Source organism: Rattus norvegicus, chromosome 14 (genome assembly GCF_036323735.1).
Source record: "Rattus norvegicus strain BN/NHsdMcwi chromosome 14, GRCr8, whole genome shotgun sequence".
Taxonomy (NCBI): Eukaryota; Metazoa; Chordata; class Mammalia; order Rodentia; family Muridae; genus Rattus; species Rattus norvegicus.
The window spans coordinates 80,187,881-80,207,101 of record NC_086032.1 but is presented as its reverse complement, the minus strand read 5'-3'; the positions used below and the strand labels follow the sequence as shown (position 1 = coordinate 80,207,101).

Here is a 19,221-nt window from a genome sequence, read left to right as displayed (position 1 = left end):
TTATTTTTTTAAAAGGGGATTTATTATATTGGTTTACAAACTATGGTCTGGGTAGTCCAACAGTGACTTTCCTCTGATAGAAAGGCCAAGAATCCAGCAATTGTTCAGATTGAATGTCTCAGCAGTCCTAGTCTGGTGCTGGAGTCCTGGAAGATTCCTAGAGAGCTGTGGGGTCTTTAGTCTATGTTGGAGTTCTGAAAAAGTAGGTTCTAACACCAGTGAAGGAATCCTTCAGGGACAGGATAAATCAGCAGTTCTCAATATGTGGGTCATAACCCATTTGGGGGTCCAGCGGCCCTTTCACATGGGTCGCCTAAGACCATTGAAAAGATATTTACATTGTGATTCATAGCAGCAAAAATTACACTTATGAAATACTGTACAGTGAAAATACTTTTATGATTGGTGTTCATTATGACTTGAGGGACTTTATTAAAGGGTCTCAGCATTGGGAAGGTTTGGAACCGCGGTGATGAATTAGCTATAGAGATTGAGCACATGAGAGCAAACAGCGAAACCTTCCTTCCATGTTCTTTTATGTGAACTGCCACCAGAAGGTGTGACCTACATTTAGGGTGGGTCTTCCCACCTCTAATAATCCAATCAGGAAAGTCCCTCACAGATATGCCTAGCTGCTTGGGTTTTAGTTGATTCCAGACGGTGTCAGTTAGGATTAGCCATCTCATTGGTCCTTTCCTTTCGGCCTGTTCTCTACTCCTCCTTCCTTGCTTTGTCCTTCTCCACTCCCCCATCTATCTATTCAAGTAATTTTCTTACCAGACCAAAGAATTTGAGTTCAGGATGTTTTGGATAAAGCTTAATTATTTCTACCTTTCTTTGCTCTCTTGGTTTTAGACTCTCAAATGTAAAGTTAATGATCATTGTTGTTTATCCTTCGGGTCTCCAAAGATTCACCCAAGAAACTAGTACTGATAATTACTTTAATAGATTCTCCCATGTTGGACATTTACTTTATTTGATGAGTTCTTGTAGAACGCTGTACAGGTGGGTGCTGAGTGCTAGTAATGTAGATAAGATGTGGTCCCTTCACCCTCCCTTATGGGGATATAAGCTAAGGAGCACTGTCTGCAGAATTGCCAGCAGGACCTGGAGAAGGGCCATTGGTAAATAAGAGCTTCCCCAAGGTGCCCAGTGCCTCAGATTGGACAGAACAGCAGAATTATGAGTTTTCATCTCATTGTTAAGATTAGCATTCTCAGGGGTTGGGGATTTAGCTAGGCAAGCGCAAGGCCCTGGGTTCGGTCCCCAGCTCCGAAAAAAAAAAAAAAGATTAGCATTCTCCTTAAGTCATAGTTTGATAAGCTTCACTAAGTCAGTCCAAGGTGGCAAACCATAGAAGGTGCTATCATATAATCCTTTCGGGTCATCTCATGAAGGAGGGAGAGAGAGAATGAACATCAGAGAAAACTTTTTCCAGCTCATTTCTGTCACTTCAAAGAAGTAAGATGAATACTCCATGGGCCTAGCTATAATTGGTGTGCAGCTGTTGTTTTTTTTTTTTTTTAATCTTTTTTTTAATGTATGTATGTGTGTGGCGTTTGTATGGAGGCATACCTGTGTGTACGGGTGTGTTTAGAGTATGGAGACCTGAGATTGATGTCAGGAATCTTCCTCATCATTTTTTATACTTTGTTCTTTGAGGCAGGGTCTCATAGTCAAATTCAGGCTTTGTACTGATAGCCAGCTAGCTCAAGGACTCAAGTCCCATCTCTACCTTTCAATGCTCGAATCACAGGTGGCTACTGCCATTGTCACTTTGCATTTTAATGGGTTCTGGGGATCTGGATTCTGACCCCTTTGTACAGCAGATGTTTTAATTACTAAGTCATCTTTTCAGGCCTCATTCTCCCCCCCCTTAAACTCCTTTTTAGCAAGTGATACAGCTCCATATAGTCATTTGTAACTACAGAAAAGTTGGCATGTTGACATGCTGCTTCTGTCAACACATACCTCCTCCTAAACTTGTCAAAGTCTGAAGGGATGTTGGGAATCACTTTATGACAACCCATCACTCCCTCTCAATAAGTTTCCGTTGTTTGGCAAATTGCATTTTGCTTATCTTTTAGCAGGTGAAGAGCGTTTGCTAGATTTCAATTCCAGCATTGCCGCAGTGAGCTTATGAGGATGGGAGGTGTGGGGAAGCCTGTGCTTCTGAAGATCATATAGGGACCCAAGATGCTGCCATGCTGTCCTGCACTCTTCTGACTGTCTTTATCTGTATAACTGACACTTGAGTGTTGGCGTGTTTGTTCTGATTGGAGGATGGTGGCTAGGACATGCAGATACAATAGGGATTTGTATATCACCTGCATTCCCAATCCATCTATGGGAGCAAGTTATGTGCTTGTTGCTAGGCAAATTTTGGTTACAAGTCAGCAGTCTGTGTACCTTTTAGGAAAGAGATGAAGGAGACATACTCACTGACCCTGGTACTTACAGATTCTGTACTGGCATAGTTGTCAGGCATTGGGTCTTTTCTGTGCTGGAAACCTCTGCACAATCTCTGTCACCAAAGTCTTACCATTTCGTGGGGCCTGTCTTCCTGTTTTCATCCCTGCCTGGTTGTTGGCACTCCACTTCCCCTTTCTCTGTGATGGGGACAATAAGCTGCTTTTTTCACATCTCTGACTTTTCTGAGTGGCGTGTGAGGAAGCTCTTGATTGACCTCATCTGTCATCATCCCTTCCTCATGCCGCCTTCTTCCCAGCATGGAGTTTATGACTTGCTATAGTAGCCAAGATGTACTTAGGAATGAATGAGATATAGAAACGAATGAAGAGTCACCTCAGTGGACGCTCATATCTTTTCCTTTGTTTTTTTAGAAAGAAGGAACTCTCAGCCACCAAGAAGGACCGTGTGAATCACTGTCTAACAATATGTGAAAACATTGTGGCACAGTCTCTCAGGTAATTGGTTCTTTAAAAAAGATTCATATGTTTATGAATATGAGTACTCTACTTGCATGCATGCCTGCGTGACAGAGGAGGGCATCAGATCCCATTGTCGCTAGGTCGCTGGGTACCAGTGCTGCGCCATCTCTCCAGCCTCTTCTTTTTGTTTTTGGTTATTTTTGTTGTTGTTGTTTTTCTTTCTTTTTTTAAAAGCTGTCTCTCAGGTAATTACTGAGTAGGGTGATGGTGCATATACCTGTAACCTGGCCTTCAGGAGGCAGAGGCAGGTGGATCTTCATGAGTTCAGGGCTAGTCTGGATTACAAAGTTAGTTTCAACACCTACGAAAAGAAATCTTGTCTCCAAAAAAACACCCCCCACCAAAGAAAAAACCCAGAAAACAAACAACAACAACTAAAGAAATGGTTGCTGGGTGGTGGTGGTGCATTCCTTTAATCCCAGCACTTGGGAGGCAGAGGCAGGTGACTCTCGAGGCCAGCCTGGTTCACAGAGTGAGTTCTAGGATGGCTAGAGCTTACACAGAGAAGCTCTGGAGCTGTATTTATATCCACATACTCTGTGTGTCCACTCTGGATGCGTTAGCATGCTCCTTGTACACTTAGCTGTGTCTCACAAGTCCATTTAGGCCAAGTGTAGTATAGTACATGCTTGTAATCCCCGTTCAGCAGGCTGAGACAGGAAGATCTTGAATTTGGAATTAGCCTGGGCAACATAGCAAAACCCTGCATCAAGAAAAATCCATTTAAAAAAAGGATGTTTTTACCACATTTGCAGCTGTGTTAAAAGGGTATCTGGGTTCTCACATGGGTCATGTTTTCTTTTTGTCATCTTATATGAGAATTTTAGCTATATGATAGTTGAATGGCATGTTGATAATTTAATTTGTATTCTTTTAAGCTTTATTTATTTTTATTTTATGTGTGAGAATGTTTTGTCCACATTTATATATTTGCTCCCTGTATGTGCCTGGTACCCACGGAGACCATAAAAGGACACTGGAGTCCCTGAAACTGGAATTAAAGGAGGCTATAAGTTGCTGTGTGGGTGCTGGGAAGCAAACCTAGGTCCTCTCTGCAAGAGCAGCAAGTGCTCTCATCCACTGAGCCTCCTGTTTGTTTGTTTATTTGTTTGAGACAAGGTCTCAAACTCACTGTATAGCAAAAGATGACCTTGAATTCCTGTTCCTCTTGCTTCTACCTCCTGAATCCTTAGATTCTAGACCTGATCTCTTAAGAGTTTCTATTGCTGTGATGAAATACCATGATCAAAAGCAACTTTCACTTAGACATGCATGTAAAAGTCCATCACTGATGGAAATCACGGCAGGAACCTGGAGGTAGGATCTCATACAGACTGTGGAGGGGTACTGCTTACTGGCTTGTTCTTCATGGCCTGATTAACCTGCTTTCTTATAGAAGCCAGAACCACCAGCCCAGGGGTGCTCCCGTCTACAATGAGCCTGGCCCTTCCCCATCAATCATTATTTAAGAAAATGCCCTATAAGCTCTTCTGCTTATAGTCCCATCTTATGGAGGCATTTTCTCAATTCAAGTTTCCTCTTCAGATGAGTTTAGCTTATGCCACATTGGACAGAAAATTAGCTAGGACACACACATACACATACACACACACACACACACACACACACACACACACACACACACACACACACACACGGTATTTCAAGAAAGAAATTTGACTGGGCAGGAGGCTCATGATTAGAGACTAGCTGCCCAGGCTTTATAAAGGTATGACTTCTTCTCAAATGAAAAGAGAAGAAGAAAGGAATCAGGTTGGGCTCAATGTTTATTTCTTGTCTCCTATATTAAAAGTTCATCTTTATTAGTTGTTATGGACTGAATGTGTATCTCCTCAACCTAGTCTATAGTCTATTGTTGAAGATCTAGTCCCCATGCTTTCGTGGGGTTGATGTCACATCCCACAAGTTAAAAAGCTTCGTCTCATGGGCTCTTCATGTACCAGTCACAGGCCCGTGGGAGGCCACTGAGTGGCTAATCAGAGATTTGTATAACCCTCTCTCAAGTTGAGGGGTTTGTGGTGTGCTAGGGTGGCTTGCAGAACTCAAGCAAATACTAACATTTTCTGGCTTGCTACAGAGAGTATATATATATAGTTCAGGAACAGCCAGATTATAGAGCTTCGGAGGGTGAGTTATGGGAAGGGAAGCATGGCACCCCTGTTCTCTTCTCTTCCAGACTTCTACTTGTGTGCTGCACAGACTCCAGTTACCAGAGCCGTGAGATAGATAGGTGCTGTGCTTTAAGGCGTCCAGACTGTGGGGTTTTGCTGTAGCAACCACAGCAGTGATAGAATAAGTAGCACATTGTCACCATCCACGTTGGCAGTCAAGATCATCAGAACTTTTGTCAGAGGAAAGACGCTCGGCCACCATAGACACAGATAGGAATGCTAACTTAAAAACAAAGCTGACCACAACAAAAATCAATCAGAAATGCAAGGAAGTGTAGGGAGTTGCAATTTGTAACAAGAACAACTAGTCAATATTGGCCCAGAAATTAAACTATGTTAGCATACAGAAACACTAAAACAGTGTAAGAAACATTAAAACAGAATAACTGTTTTTTATGTCTAGGAAGCAAAAGGTTGAGGGTATGGGAAGAAGAAATAAGACAGGAAAAAGACTGAGCCTGAACTAAAATAAGGAGAGAGCCTACTTCTCATAGCAGATGCCTGCCAAAATTCAGGGAAGTGCCATCTGTAAGGCATGCTCACCTCAGTAAAAGTCTGTTGTTAGATGACAAGGTGAAATAAAGAGGTTTTCAGACATACCACTGAGGAATACCTCCTGTCTGACAAGCAGTGAGTTTAAGACATTTTAAAGGAAGTGTTTCTAGCAGATAGAAAACGATACTAGGTGGAATCTGGATCTACCGAAAGGATTGAAGAGCAGTGGTGATAGCATCTGTGCTAGCAGATGGATAGCCATAAGAAGGCTGTCTCTCTGTCTCTGTCTCTGTTTCTGTCTCTGTCTCTCGGTCTGTCTCTCTCTTTCTGAGACAAGATTATGTACTGATCTAGCACTCGTGATCTTGCCTGTGCTGCTTGAGTGCTGGGATTTCAGATGTGAGTCTCATGTATGCAGCAGCCTGTGCCATGATACTGTTTTAGGGGAGATATGAACAAATGTTTACTCAACCCTAGGAAAGCATTGATAGACCAAAGTGTTGATGCCTCTAAAAGCCAACATGGTCAATCAGTGAATGCATAGGGTATGGGTGAGTGGTTACTTATAGGCTTAAAAGGCAGTGCATCACCAAAATCTCACCCTGGCATGGGAGAGAGCTCACTAACGCTAGAACCCTGGAACTCTCTGTACAACTTGGACCATAACATTTTAGGAGCCTACCTACCCTAGCAGTCCTTACTACTTATATAATCTAGGTGTCGTAGTCAGGAGTTATATTATTGTGATAAAACACTGTCTAAACGAAACTTGGGGAGGGGAGCGTTTATTTCAGCCTGTACTTCTACATCACAGCCCATCGCTGGGGGAAATCAGGGCAGGAATTGACTGATGCAGGTAATAGAGGTAATGGAGGATGCTGCTTACTGCTTCCTCGCATGGTTTGTCCTGCCTGCTTCTTACAGCACCCACGGCCACCAGCCCAGGGTTGGCATCACTCAAAACAAACTAGGTTCTCCCAAATCTATCATTAATGTTTAAAAAAGCACCATAGGCCAAACTGGTAAGGGCATTTTATCTATTGAAATTCCCTCTTCTAGAATGATTCTAGCTTGCGTCAAGATGACATTAAACTAGCTAGCACACTTGGGGACAGAGGGTCATTATAAATCTGATAAATTCCAAGCATTCCCTTAGAATTTCCTGACTCTGAAAGGCCTTGCTATACAGCACAGTCTTTTCTTTTTCTTTTTTCTTTTATTTATTTTTGTTTGTTTTACATTGATTGGTTGTCTGTTATGTTAAAGGGTGTGCATTGTCATAGTACTTGTGTGTAATTTAGAGGCCAACTTTCAGGTGTTGGTTCTCTTTTCATGATACATGTTCTGAGTATTGAAATCAGGTAGATCATCAGGCCTGCTGCTAAGTTATTTGCTGACTACGTGTAGAAATTTTATTTTGGATAGATTTGTTGAATAATTAACCTTCCCTGTTGATGCTACTAGAAGGAGTCCTGAGCTCATTTAAAGAGCTGTCATTAACGTTCTGTTTTGGCACTACTAAGACTGACATCTGAGGGAAAGTCTCTCGCATCAGACTTTCCTCCTTAGATTCTAGTTTATTACTGTATTCCTTATGTATAATGTCTATCGCATTTCTGAGTACCATGTCTTCTTGCTCTGTATGTACTGAGCATTATTGATCCCTTTTCTTTCTCTTAGGTTTATGGATGTCTTTCGACTCCTTTTGAGACAGAGTCTCATTGTGTAGCTCTAGTTTGCTTAGAACTTGAGATCCCCCTGCCTCTGCCTCCCTGGTACTGGGATTAAGATCATGTGCTAGAACTTTCTTGTTAGAGGTAAAAGAGAAAGTGACTATACAGAGTTCTTTAGATTAAGATCCTAGTACAGCAGTCTGCTTTTGATGTTTTAGAAATGGCATGCCCCATTCTGTGTCACCAGCATCACTTCCAGGATATGTCTCGTATTACAGGTTTGAGATACTTTAGAGTTTCACTCACATGGCCCACAGCCTCTTCTTCTAATGGATGGGCTTAGCTTGTTGGATCATGCCATACCAAGCAGGAGCTCTCAACTTAACCTCCTATAACATTTCACAAATAGTATGTAGCATGTAATTATTTAAAAAAAAAAAAATCCATGCTAAAGCCATTATGGGGAGCTGCAAGCTGAGATCTTCCCAGGTTCCTGAGGTTAACCTGCCACTGAACTGCTCCACACTCCCAGGCCATCTGTTCCCTAAGGCCAGTCTGCCAAGACTGGCTACCACTGGCTCTAAACCCCTAGCCCTGTAAAATGAAAACTCCAGAGGCTTGTAATTTATCAGCTAGATTAATAACAGTAAATCTTCAACCCCCAAAATGTCCACAAAAGAACTCAAAACTCGATAAAACTTGATATAAGTACAAGCTACACACCTAGATGGGGCAAATGTACCCTATTTTACTCTGTTGTTTCTTTCCGATATCCATAGCTACCTATGGCTCTTTTAGGTCACATGGATCTGGTTTATCTTCTTCCTCCATCTTCTCTCCATCCATCTCTTGTCTCCCTGTCGCCCCCTCTCTAAAACTTTCAGCTCCACCCAATTTTTCCACTGCCCAATCACAGGCTCTATCTTTATCTGACTAATTAAGATTTCACCTGACCTTACCTTCATACAAACAACTATCCACACAAGTGCCCAGATTCTGGTTTTTGTGATACCAGTATTCTGTTTCTTGCAACAGAGAAACCTTGTGAGCCTGTGCAGTCTGAGGAAATGTAGCTGGATCTTGCAGCACATTGAAAGTCAGATTAAAAAGAAATAAAGGAGATTGATTGGCTTCCTGGGTTTTCAAGGCTTCAGGGATACCGTGTAAAAGTAAAAGCAATCTTGATTTAAGAATTCTAGACAGTATCTTCTAAACATGTTTAGATGAAATCTTACAAAGAAAGGGCAGCAGTATCAGTAGGCCGTGCACTACAGTCTGCCTTTATGCAGATATCCTTAATTTTTATGAAGTGTTCTTTCTTGTTCTAAAATTCCATTTAGACCGCTCATTGTATTTTGTCATCATTTCTCCTAGCTCCCTCATGACTATGACCACCTCTCTTTCTCTCTCTCTCTCTCTTACTTAGAAATTCTCCAGAATTTCAGAAACTCTTGGGCATTGCTATGGAACTGTTTCTGCTGTGCAGCGACGATGCGGAGTCAGACGTCAGAATGGTGGCTGATGAGTGCCTCAACAAAGTCATCAAAGTAAGCCGCCCCTCCTGATGATGGCGCGCTCCCATAATTGTCGTGCACTAAGAGACAAAGCTTTTGATGAGCATTCTCTTGCTTTGAGTGAAACATCCTCAGAATATCTACATATTTTCCATTTTGGGCATATGGCTTGGAGAGCCTGGGGTATTTTCCCATAAACAGCTAAATGTGTTCTATCAGCAGGAACTGTTCTTTTGCACCATTATGGTACCCAGGTCCGAGTCTATGTGACCACTGGCTGCCTAATTCTAAGAGGGTTGTCTCTGTGGGCTGCCACTTCTGTTTGGGCATTGCTTGAAGAACCTCAGAGCTCTGGGGGTGCAAAGGTGGGTGTGGGCGAATGAAGTCTTGCATGCCTTCCTTCGTTTCTTTTCCTGCCCCTCCTAATGGAGGTCAAATAGTTCTGTTTGTTGTTGAAGGGTGGTTTCTCAGGGTAGGCTAATTAGAGGCAGCATGCCTGAATGGGGAGAAAGGAGAGTACAGACAGGATAATGGAGCCAGGAAGCAATAGCCACTCAGTTGCAGTGCCAGAAGAGGTGAGAAGACTGGGCACCTTTCTCACTATGTCAGTGTTCACCGGGTTTTCTGCTATGAGAGAAAGTCCTCCTTCCCAGGCCTCATTCTTTCCTTTTTTTTTTTTTTTTTTTGAGACTGTGTAACCTTAACTGTCCAGGAACTCATTACATTATGTAGATTGAGCTGGCCTCGAATTCACAAGGATCTGCCTGCTTCTGCCCTCTGAGTGTTAGGATTAAAACTGCGCCACCCTGCCTAGTTTCTGTTCTCATTCTTAATATTTTGCAAAATCAATTTTGTTTTCATCATTCTGACATACACCTCTCAGGAGACCCATGCCTGTCCTGGTCGACTTCTACATTGCTTTGTGTGAGTGGGACTAGTGTCTTAGGTGTCACTTCTACCTCACGTTGACTCTCATGGAGGTAGGCTCTGTGACGTAATTCTCAACCTTCTCTTCCTTCATAAACTGCTGCTGAAAGATGGCTAAGGGGAATGCATATCTCACTTTCTGTGCGAGGATCCTTTTTCTTTGGGCCTTTATATTCCTTCTGCCTCCCCTCTCCTGCTGATTTGAGTCTCAGTCCTGAAATTTAGATCACTGTACAAAACACTGTCTCTTCCCTCTCTTTGAAGGCTCCTCATAATTATGGCTTCTGGATGAACCAGAAACTCTCCCTAAATAAGGGTCATTTCCCTCCCTATTAGTGTTAAAGCAGAACAGCCCTTTCACTTTCTTCCTGGGTCCTTTTAAAGCACCATGTATTATACTGGCCATGCAATTATCCTTTCTTTTCCTTCATGAGTCCAGCCTTACTCAGGATGACTTGTCTGCTGGGGAACGTGGGTTCAGATGGCCCGCTGCAGTTCTCTCTGCGATTCTCCAGGCCCGGGGAAGAGTGATTTCCTTCACCTAGTAACTGAACAACTTGGTGGGATGTACTTGATTTTTGTGAACCTGAGTTTTCTCAGTTATAAAATGGAAGCTGTCTCTATGGCACATATGTGAGCGTGTTGATGTGTTTGGTGAGACATTCACGTTACTAATGGGATTTTTACTCTTGTCCAGTTACATGGCAGAGTGTGGCATGTCAGTTCACTGTTTCTTTCTGCTTTCTGTTAGTGGAGCCATAGAACCCCCTGGCCTGAGAAATTCTTCCCATATGAGCAGGTCACCGCCCGTTGGTTAGCTTGCTCTGTGGTCAGAAGCTGACTTCTGGTGCTCAGGTTTCCATCCATCTGCTGAGGCTGAGCAATGGCTGAGGTGAGGTGAGGCAGCCTTTGGGAGATTGCTCCTGTCACTTCCTAAGCACCTGCACATGATGCCGTCTTAGTTTTCTTTCTGTCGGTGAGATAAACACCATGACCAAAAGAAAGCCAGCACAGGAACTCAAGAAGGAGCCATGGAGGAACAGTGCTTACTGGCTCACTTCTCATGGCTTACTCAGCCTGCTTTCGTTTACAACCCAACACTACCTATCCAGGGATAGCACTGCATACAGTGAGTTGGGTCAACCCTACATTGATCATTAATCAAGAAAATGCCCTTCAGATTTGCCTCCAGGCACTCTCAGGAGGCATGTTCCTTCATTTGAGGTTCATCCACCCAAAGAACCCTAGCTGTGTCAGGTAGTCAAAACCCATCCAGTATAGGGTTGTATTTGTGACTTATCTTCCATGTTGGCCTAATGGCTGAATGGGTTTCACCTAATTTACACACTTGGTAAATTAGTGACTCTCACATAGCTCACATATGTTTTTCAGTTTTTTCTCCCCCAAGTCCAGACACCCTGCTGTCATTATGTGGGATCAGGAGGCTTTCTTTGACATTTCGGTTCTTGATCTTTGGACTTTGGAGATTGAAAAACAAAACAACCCTCGTCCCCCCCCCCAAAAAAAAAAAAAAACAGAGAGAACTATTACAAGTTGCCTTGATTGGTAGGTGGGCATTAGGAAGGGCAGAGAGGACAATGTGAGTCTAAATTGCCCATATCCTTGTTATTTCAAGTGCAAGCAGCAGTTTCGTTCAAAACTCTTCTGTGGTGGCTTCCTGCTGAAGCTCCTGCTGCCCAGGATGGCTTGGTGCGTGTTCCAGGCCACGATCACTGTCACAGCCTCGGCTTTATGTTCAGGATCTTGGCTGCCTACCTCTACTGTCGTCCTGTTTCTTTGTGCTTTCTAGTTGATGGCACAGATTCCAGCTTCCAGCATAGCACTGAAAATAAGTCAGGCCAGTCTCACTCTTTCCCTCCTGCTTATAGCTGCCTTCACGTTTCTGCCTTTTCAACTGCTACAGTGTTCAGGGTAAACCAGTAGGGAAGACCAGGTCCAGCTAGGTATATTCACTGTGACAGAGGAAAGGCAGGGCACGGTGGGAGAAGGGAATGGTAGGACTGCAGGAATGGTCCACTCTGTAGTCTGGGACTTTTGTTTTCTTGTAAGAATTGTAGTGCGTATTATTAAGACCAGTTTCTAGTCCAGAAAATGGGCAGCTATTACTTGTCTTTTGTGTTCAAAATACATTGAGTTCTGTTAGCCAGGTAGTATGTTCCTGCCTTCAAGTGATTTATAGTCTTAGGTGGTAAAGTGAATGTGTCCAAAAATAACCCATGGTGTAACGTGCACAGTCTTCCCAGGGAGACGGAGGTCGCACCCTGGGAGCAGCTGGGAGCAGCTGGGAGCAGCTGGAAGCAGGAAAGATCTTCTCATTGTTACCTGCCACCTGGAGGTTTGTCTCAGAAAGGAGACGAGGCCCTTCTCAGGCTGTGGAAAATGGTGTATCTTGAGGGTCAATTTAAGTAGTTTGTGTCTTGGTAGAAAATGGGGACCTCTTGTAGCTCACTGGCCAGTTCTGATAGGGAATGGAAAAAGGACCCAGCTGAGGGGAAGGCATGAGCTAGGATGGTGCCTAGACTACGAGGCTGGTGGTTGGATGGGTAGAGCTTGTTTGCAGTCATGTGTGGAGGCAGGTGGGGAGTTGGGGGGGAGAGAAAGCTATAGTGAGCTCTATCCCCACCCCATGAAGGACTCATGGAAGAGCCATGCTCCGCCCTTAACAGGGCTTTCATTTTCTTTACTACAAAATAAAGTAGGTTTTGGTTCACACAACATTTATATAGCTAAAACAGGCTTCAATGTACTCTTTTTTTTTTTTTTTCCTTTTTTTCGGAGCTGGGGACTGAACCCAGGGCCTTGCGCTTGCTAGGCAAGTGCTCTACCACTGAGCTCAATCCCCAACCCCTTTGATGTACTCTTAAATTTTATTTGAAAGTAGTCTTTTTAATGTTTGTCAGCTTGATTTGCTTCTTTTGTTCAAACTACAGCAGCAGAATCAGGGTCTGAAATTTGCTGGTGAGGCCAGCCAGAAAGATTGGTTAAGAGAGGTTACTGCTTTAGCAGAAGACCTGACTTCAGTTCCCTGTACATAAGGTGGCTCATTACCACTTGTAACCCAAATTTCAGGGGATCCTGTGCCTTCTTCTGACCTCTGCAGGCTCCTGTGCACACACTGTACACATACATACACTCAGGCACACATCACATGAATTTTTTTTTTAAAGTTGGTGGAATGTTATACTCTTTCTGAATCAATTTTCCAAAGTGTGCCTCTGTTTTAACTTTAAAACTTATGGCCCGGTAGATAATCCTCATGTCTAGTTTCATCTCTGTTGCTGATAAAATATCCTGGCAAAAAACTGAAGGGAGAAAGGATTTGACTTAGAACTTCACGTTACAGTCCATCATTCTAGTGGCCTCAGAGCAGCTGGTCACAGCCACAGTGCAGGGCGGAGAGAGGCGCACATGCGCCTGTTGCTCAGCTAACTTGCTCTACTTTTATCTGCCCTGGGTCTAAAACTTAGGCAGTGCTGCTACTCGTTTTCAGCCTTGGTCATCCCACATCAACTGAGGCAATCAAAATAGTCCCTCACTGTCTCTTCTGTTTCCGACCCGCAGAAAAGAGTGAAGACACAGCGTTCTTCTCAAAGCGGTTTATTCAGGAACCTTACAGCATGCAAGCAGCAATCTTTCCTTTCTTTTCTCCTCTCTCCTCCTCCCAGCCCCCGAGCACACTCCCTTATATCCTCCCTCAACTCCGCCTCAGCAGTCCAGTCCGCGTAATCTCAGTTCATAGGTCCATATCACATGGCCTGATCTTGTGTCTTGGTGCACCTGCGCAGCCTCACAATGGACATGGCTAGTTTCGGGTGTGTGAGGAAGTCAGGTGCTAGTCATGAAACTTAGCTGCAGTCTCGGGCGCCATCTTGGGACTGCCGCCACACCCGCTCCCCACACCTCACAAATATGCCCACAGGACAACCAGATCTAGACAGTATCTTACTGAGAGTAGTCCCAGTTCATCTAGGTTATGTCAAGTTGACAGAGCTAACCATCTCTAGATGTCAGTGCTACATGTGACTGAAAAGGAGAGCTGGGTCACTCACTCTCTCTCCATAGTTTTGACATGCCATTTTAGAAGAGAAAGTTCTTAGGGACAAGAATAGGGAGTCTTTCTCTAATGTGGACTTTATGCCATTAGATTTGATTGCGGCTCAAAGTCAGATACATGGACCTTATGTTTTAGTGAGTGTTCTATTGCTGTGAATAGACACCACGACCACAGCAATTCTTGTAAAGGAAAACACTTAGTTGGGGCTGGGTCTCAGTTCAGAGGTTTAGTCCCTCATTATGGTGAACAGCATGGCGGCATGCAGGTAGATATGGTGCTGGAGAGGTAGCATAGAGTTCTATATCTGCACTGAAAACAGGAAGAGAGAGTGACATTGGCCCTGTCTTGGGCAGCTGAAACCTCAAAGCTCATCCCAGTGACACACTTCCTTCAACAAGGCTACGCTTCTTAATAGCACCATTCCCTATGGGCCTGTGGGGCCATTTTCAGTCAAACCATCATATCTTATTTCTGAGTTAGCTCCGAAGTGATCAGGGAAGGTCAAGAAATGAGCTCTGAGGATCATAAGACTTCCTAGCTGACACTGAGACCTAGCTGGGTCAGGGAGTGGGGGCTGTGAGTATCCTCATCATTTCGGAAGTTTAGAACCTCAAAAAAGATGATTCTGTGTTACATGTTCCCTGTCAGAGGGAAGGGCTCAGATCTTACAAGTACAGCCCCCATATCCTGCTTACTTAGAGGCTGTCATCTGAGCTGTCCAGGTGAACTAGTGAAGACTGAATGTTTATACTATGAAAGCTTTAGGGTTATTTTTAATTTGATATTATATAGTGTTTGATTATTATAAATGTTAAATTCTTTTTTCTTCTGTTTTTATCCTAGTAAAGACCTGTATTTAGAATATTCTGTGATTTTTTTATATGCATTTAATTTTTTCTTAGCATATTATTTAGTTGCTGATAATGTTACTTTCCCTTAAAATTTGAAGTTGTGGTTGCCATTTAGCTTTATGGGTAGGATTTAGAACTATAGGTAGAATGTCTATCTTCTATATAAAGTCTCTTCTATTTCTTGCAGGCTTTGATGGACTCTAATCTTCCAAGGCTACAGTTAGAACTCTATAAGGAAATTAAAAAGGTGGGTCTTTGCTCTGCATTATTGAGAAGATGATACTGTTTTATTATTGAGTACTTGATGAGATTTTTATCTTGCAAGTTATTAAGTAGAACTGTTAGAAGGAAGTGCCATTTGGTGAAGCAGACTTAAGTTTTCTTTAAAAATGTACTCATTTTTATTAATTGAAATAGAAATTTAAAGCACTAACTTAATATTTTAAAAGATTTGTTTATTAAATGGGTCTGAGCTTTGCCTGGGTCTATTTCTCTGCACCCAGTATGCGCAGTGCCTGTTGAGGTCCTCTGCAGAAGCAGCAAGTGCTCTTAACCCCGAGAATCTCTAGCTCCTGGCAACTTTCTTTCTTTTTTAAAACTATATTTTTATAATGGAAGCCCTCTGGACCTTAAAAATCCTTTTTTTTTTTTTTTCCAGAGCTGGGATCGAACCCAGGGCCTTGCGCTTGCTAGGCAAGTGCTCTACCGCTGAGCTAAATCCCCAACCCCTAGGACCTTAAAAATCTTTGAAGTAGTTACCATCATTTTACCCTGTTAATTTGGATTTTCTCTGATTAAATTAACAGAGAAAGAGAATGTTTAACTCTCCAAGGGAGGATGCAAGCGGCTCCAATACAGTAGACCTAGCTGTAGAAAGAGCATGTGACTCTTAATGTAACACATCCCTTATTAACCCCACTTAGAATGGTGCTCCTCGAAGTTTGCGTGCAGCTCTGTGGAGGTTTGCTGAGCTGGCTCACCTGGTTCGACCTCAGAAGTGCAGGTAAGTTGTACCTTTGTAGTATTTTAAAGATTTGTTTGGTAGATGGCTAGTCCTGCTTGTCTTGTATGTTCCAGTGCACATGTCTACCCTGAGAGATCATTCTTGTCCACTCTAAGTTGCCTATCTGTGTCCTTTTTGGTTGCTGTCAGCATTTCTTTCTTATATTTCTTTCCAAAGACCCATCTCTATTAGGAATACTCTCATATCCTCTATTAATGTGCTTCTTTCTTTCTTTCTTTTTTTTTTTAAAGATTTATTTATTTATTATATATAAGTACACTGTAGCTGTCTTCAGATACACTAGAAGAGGGCATCGGATCTCTTTTACAGATGGTTGTGAGCCACCATGTGGTTGCTGGGAATTGAACTCATGACCTCTGGAAGAGCAGTCGGGTGCTCTTAACCGCTGAGCCATCTCTCCAGCCCAATGTGCTTCTTTCTTGTCCCATCATTCCCCAGGAGATTCCAGAGTAATAGTCTCACCTTTCTGTGTTTCATTTCCAACATGAACACAGTGAACACTCAATGCATTGGTTAAGGAGTCCTTACCCAGGGCCTGAGGATTGTCCCTGAGCTCAGCAGTGGCTAGCATAGCAGTTATTGAAAACTAAGCATTTGTGTAGCATTGGTTGGAGAAGTAAGCGAACTGTGCATAAAACTGTACTTGTCTGTTGATCGTCCTTGACTCCTGTAGTGCTAGGTATTGAATCCAGGGCCTTGGGCATGCTAGGCAATTGCTTTACCGCCAGTCTCATTGTCAGCCCACCCAACTGACTTTGTGGCTTGAGTAACAAAACAGGACTGTAGTTATGTCAGTTCTTTCCTCATCCTCAGCTGGTAAAATGTACTGCTTATGTCCCAAAGACCCTTGGCTCTATCCATGAGAACTATAACAGAGTGCTCCAAATCTTCACATTAACAAACAACAAGGATATGTTCAATTTAGGTTGAGTTTCAGTAAGAATTTTATGTGGCCACAGAGATGTAGTCACTAAGGAAGTTTCTTTTTATAGAACTTTTCCTTTTGCTACGCTGATATATTTATTTTTGTGTTGGCTTTGGTACTAAGACTAGGCATACTTAAGCATGCACTTTACCACATTTACACATTTTCAGCTCAAGTGGCCTTACTTTGAAAATGTCGTATTATTGATGTAATATATCTCAGATTTGTATAACATCAGACAAAATAGCTGTTCAAAAGTGTGATTGTCCTGTCAGGCCCTTCCTTAAACCCTCTTAATTATTCCCTAGTGCTGTTTAGATAAAATCTAGACCTCTCACTCAGAACAAGAGACAATTTAGCCTCTGCTGGCCCTTTCCCATCTCGTCACTTCAGAGATGCTCTATTGACTCATTGGTCAACGTTAGTTCTTCAAACAAATTGGTTTTGTTTCCTCATGATAGCTTGATGTCTCAGAAAAATAGTCACCTCCTTATGTAGGCATTCTAGCCTTTTAATCTTCTAAATTGTAGCAGATGTCTGCCTAACAAAGATGGCTGTAGTATCTGTAGGCCTACTTGCTATATAAGAGGGCCTTGGCCCCACTATAGCAGGCACCGAGTGTCAGCTGAGTCTCTTTTTTTCTCAGTCCTACTCTATACACATTTTTCTCTAAGGTAAGGAAGGTAAGGAATGGGATGTTGTTTGAAAGCCCCATTTGATTTCACCACTCCCCCCCCCCCCCCCCGATTGTGCAGCTTTCCTGGGGAGCATAAAAGAAACTTGTGTTGATTTCTAATGAAAAGGAGCTGGCTTACAAAACAGAAGTTCAATCAAGTCTGGCTTGCCAAATTAATGGGTTTTATTTGGCTTATATACAAAGGCATAGACAACTCATGGGCAGCTGTGCCTTTGAAGCCTCACCTCCAGTCAGTTTGCCTTTTACATGCCTCAGCCCTTCTGGTTGTATGTGCCTGTAGCACGAAGGAATGATGATTGGAATCTTGGGGGTCTGATGACATTCTTTTCTTCTCTCCAGAAGAGAATGGTACCAGACCATCCTGTAGACCTAGGCATCTGCTCTGTAGTTCTCCTCACTTTGTTGTCTGCCTGTGGCTCCAAGGTCTCCATAGAAGTCACCATTACTACTCTGCTTCCCAATAAGGATGGTCATGTCAAGTGTGGGGGAAGCAGGCCACAGTAGCTTTTAACACGATTTTTTTTCAGTAGAATGATGTCCACACTTTATTTTGTTTGTTGAATGTTATTATGTAAGGGTGCACGTCAGTACCTGTATATAGAGAGGTCAGGGTGTCTGTCATTCCTGGGTATAGTTCCTCAGGAGCTGTCCAGCTTGTCTTTTGAGACAGAGTTGTTTACTGTCTTGGGATCTGTTGATGAAGCTTGGCTGGCCAGCCCTAAACCTCAGAGATTCACTTGTTTCTGCTTCCCTAGTGCTGGGATGACAAGTGAGCACCACTATGTCTGGGTTTTTGTGTGGATGCTAGGGATTGAACCCATTCTGTGCTTGCTGCATAAACTATCTCCTTTCTAGTTCCATCCATTTGCCTGCAAAACTCAGGATATCCCTGTTCTTAATAGCTGAATAGTATTCCATTGTGTAAATGAATCACATATTCTGTATCCATTCTTCAATTGTGGGACATCTGGGTTGTTTCCAGCTTCTGGCTATCACAGATAAGGCTGCTATGAACATAGTGGAGCACATGCCCTTGTGGTATGGAGGGGCATCTTTTGGGTATATGCCCAAGAGTGGTATAGATCATGTAAATCTATTTCTAATTTTCTGAGGAACCTCCAGATTGATTTCCAGAGTGCTTGTACCAGTTATTATCCCACCAGCAATGGAGGACAGTTCGTCTTCCTTCATATCCTTGCAAATGTCTGTTGTCACCTGAGTTTTTGATCTTAGATTGGACAAGAAAAGAAACTCCTCTGGTCACATAATAATCAAAACACTAAATGCACAGAACAAAGAAAGAATATTAAAAGCTGTATGGGAAAAAGGCCAAGTAACATATGAAGGCAGACCTATCAGAATTATAACAGACTTCTCAACAGAGACCGTAAAAGACAGAAGAGCCTGGACAGAGGTAGGTCATGTAGACGCTAAGAGAATACAGATGCCAGCCCAGGCTACTATACCTTACAAAACTCTCAATCATCATAGATGGAGAAACCAAAATATTCCATGACAAAACCAAATTTAAACAATATTTATCTACCAATCCAGCCCTACAGAGGATTCTAGAAGGAAAACTCCAACAACACAAGGAAGGTACCTACACCAAAGAAAAAAACAAGAAATTAATCATCTCAACAAAACCAAAAGGAGAGACAAAACCAAAACATACACACATAATGCCACCTCCAACAACAAGCATAACAGAACTAACAATCATCTGTCTTTAATATCTCTCAATATCAGTGGACTCAATTCCCCAATAAAAAGACATAAGCTAACAGATTGGATACATAAGCGGGATTCAGCATTTTGCTTCATACAAGAAACACATCTCAATGACAAAGACAGGCAGTACCTCAGAGTTAAAAGTTGGAAAAGAGTCTTCTAAGAA

At 42.7% G+C, this 19,221-nt stretch overlaps 1 protein-coding gene across 7 annotated transcripts in view; it reads left to right on the top strand.

Moving 5' to 3' along the window:
• The window catches only part of Htt (huntingtin), a 149,213-nt gene that overhangs the window by 12,567 nt on the left and 117,425 nt on the right, over positions 1-19,221 (top strand). For 6 of the 7 annotated variants that reach the window (NM_024357.4, XM_039091788.2, XM_006251230.5 and 3 more), the window contains 4 exon segments: positions 2,844-2,927; positions 8,738-8,858; positions 14,866-14,925; positions 15,602-15,681. In NM_024357.4, the coding sequence (NP_077333.2) occupies positions 2,844-2,927; positions 8,738-8,858; positions 14,866-14,925; positions 15,602-15,681 (345 nt within the window). 7 annotated transcript variants of the gene reach the window in all.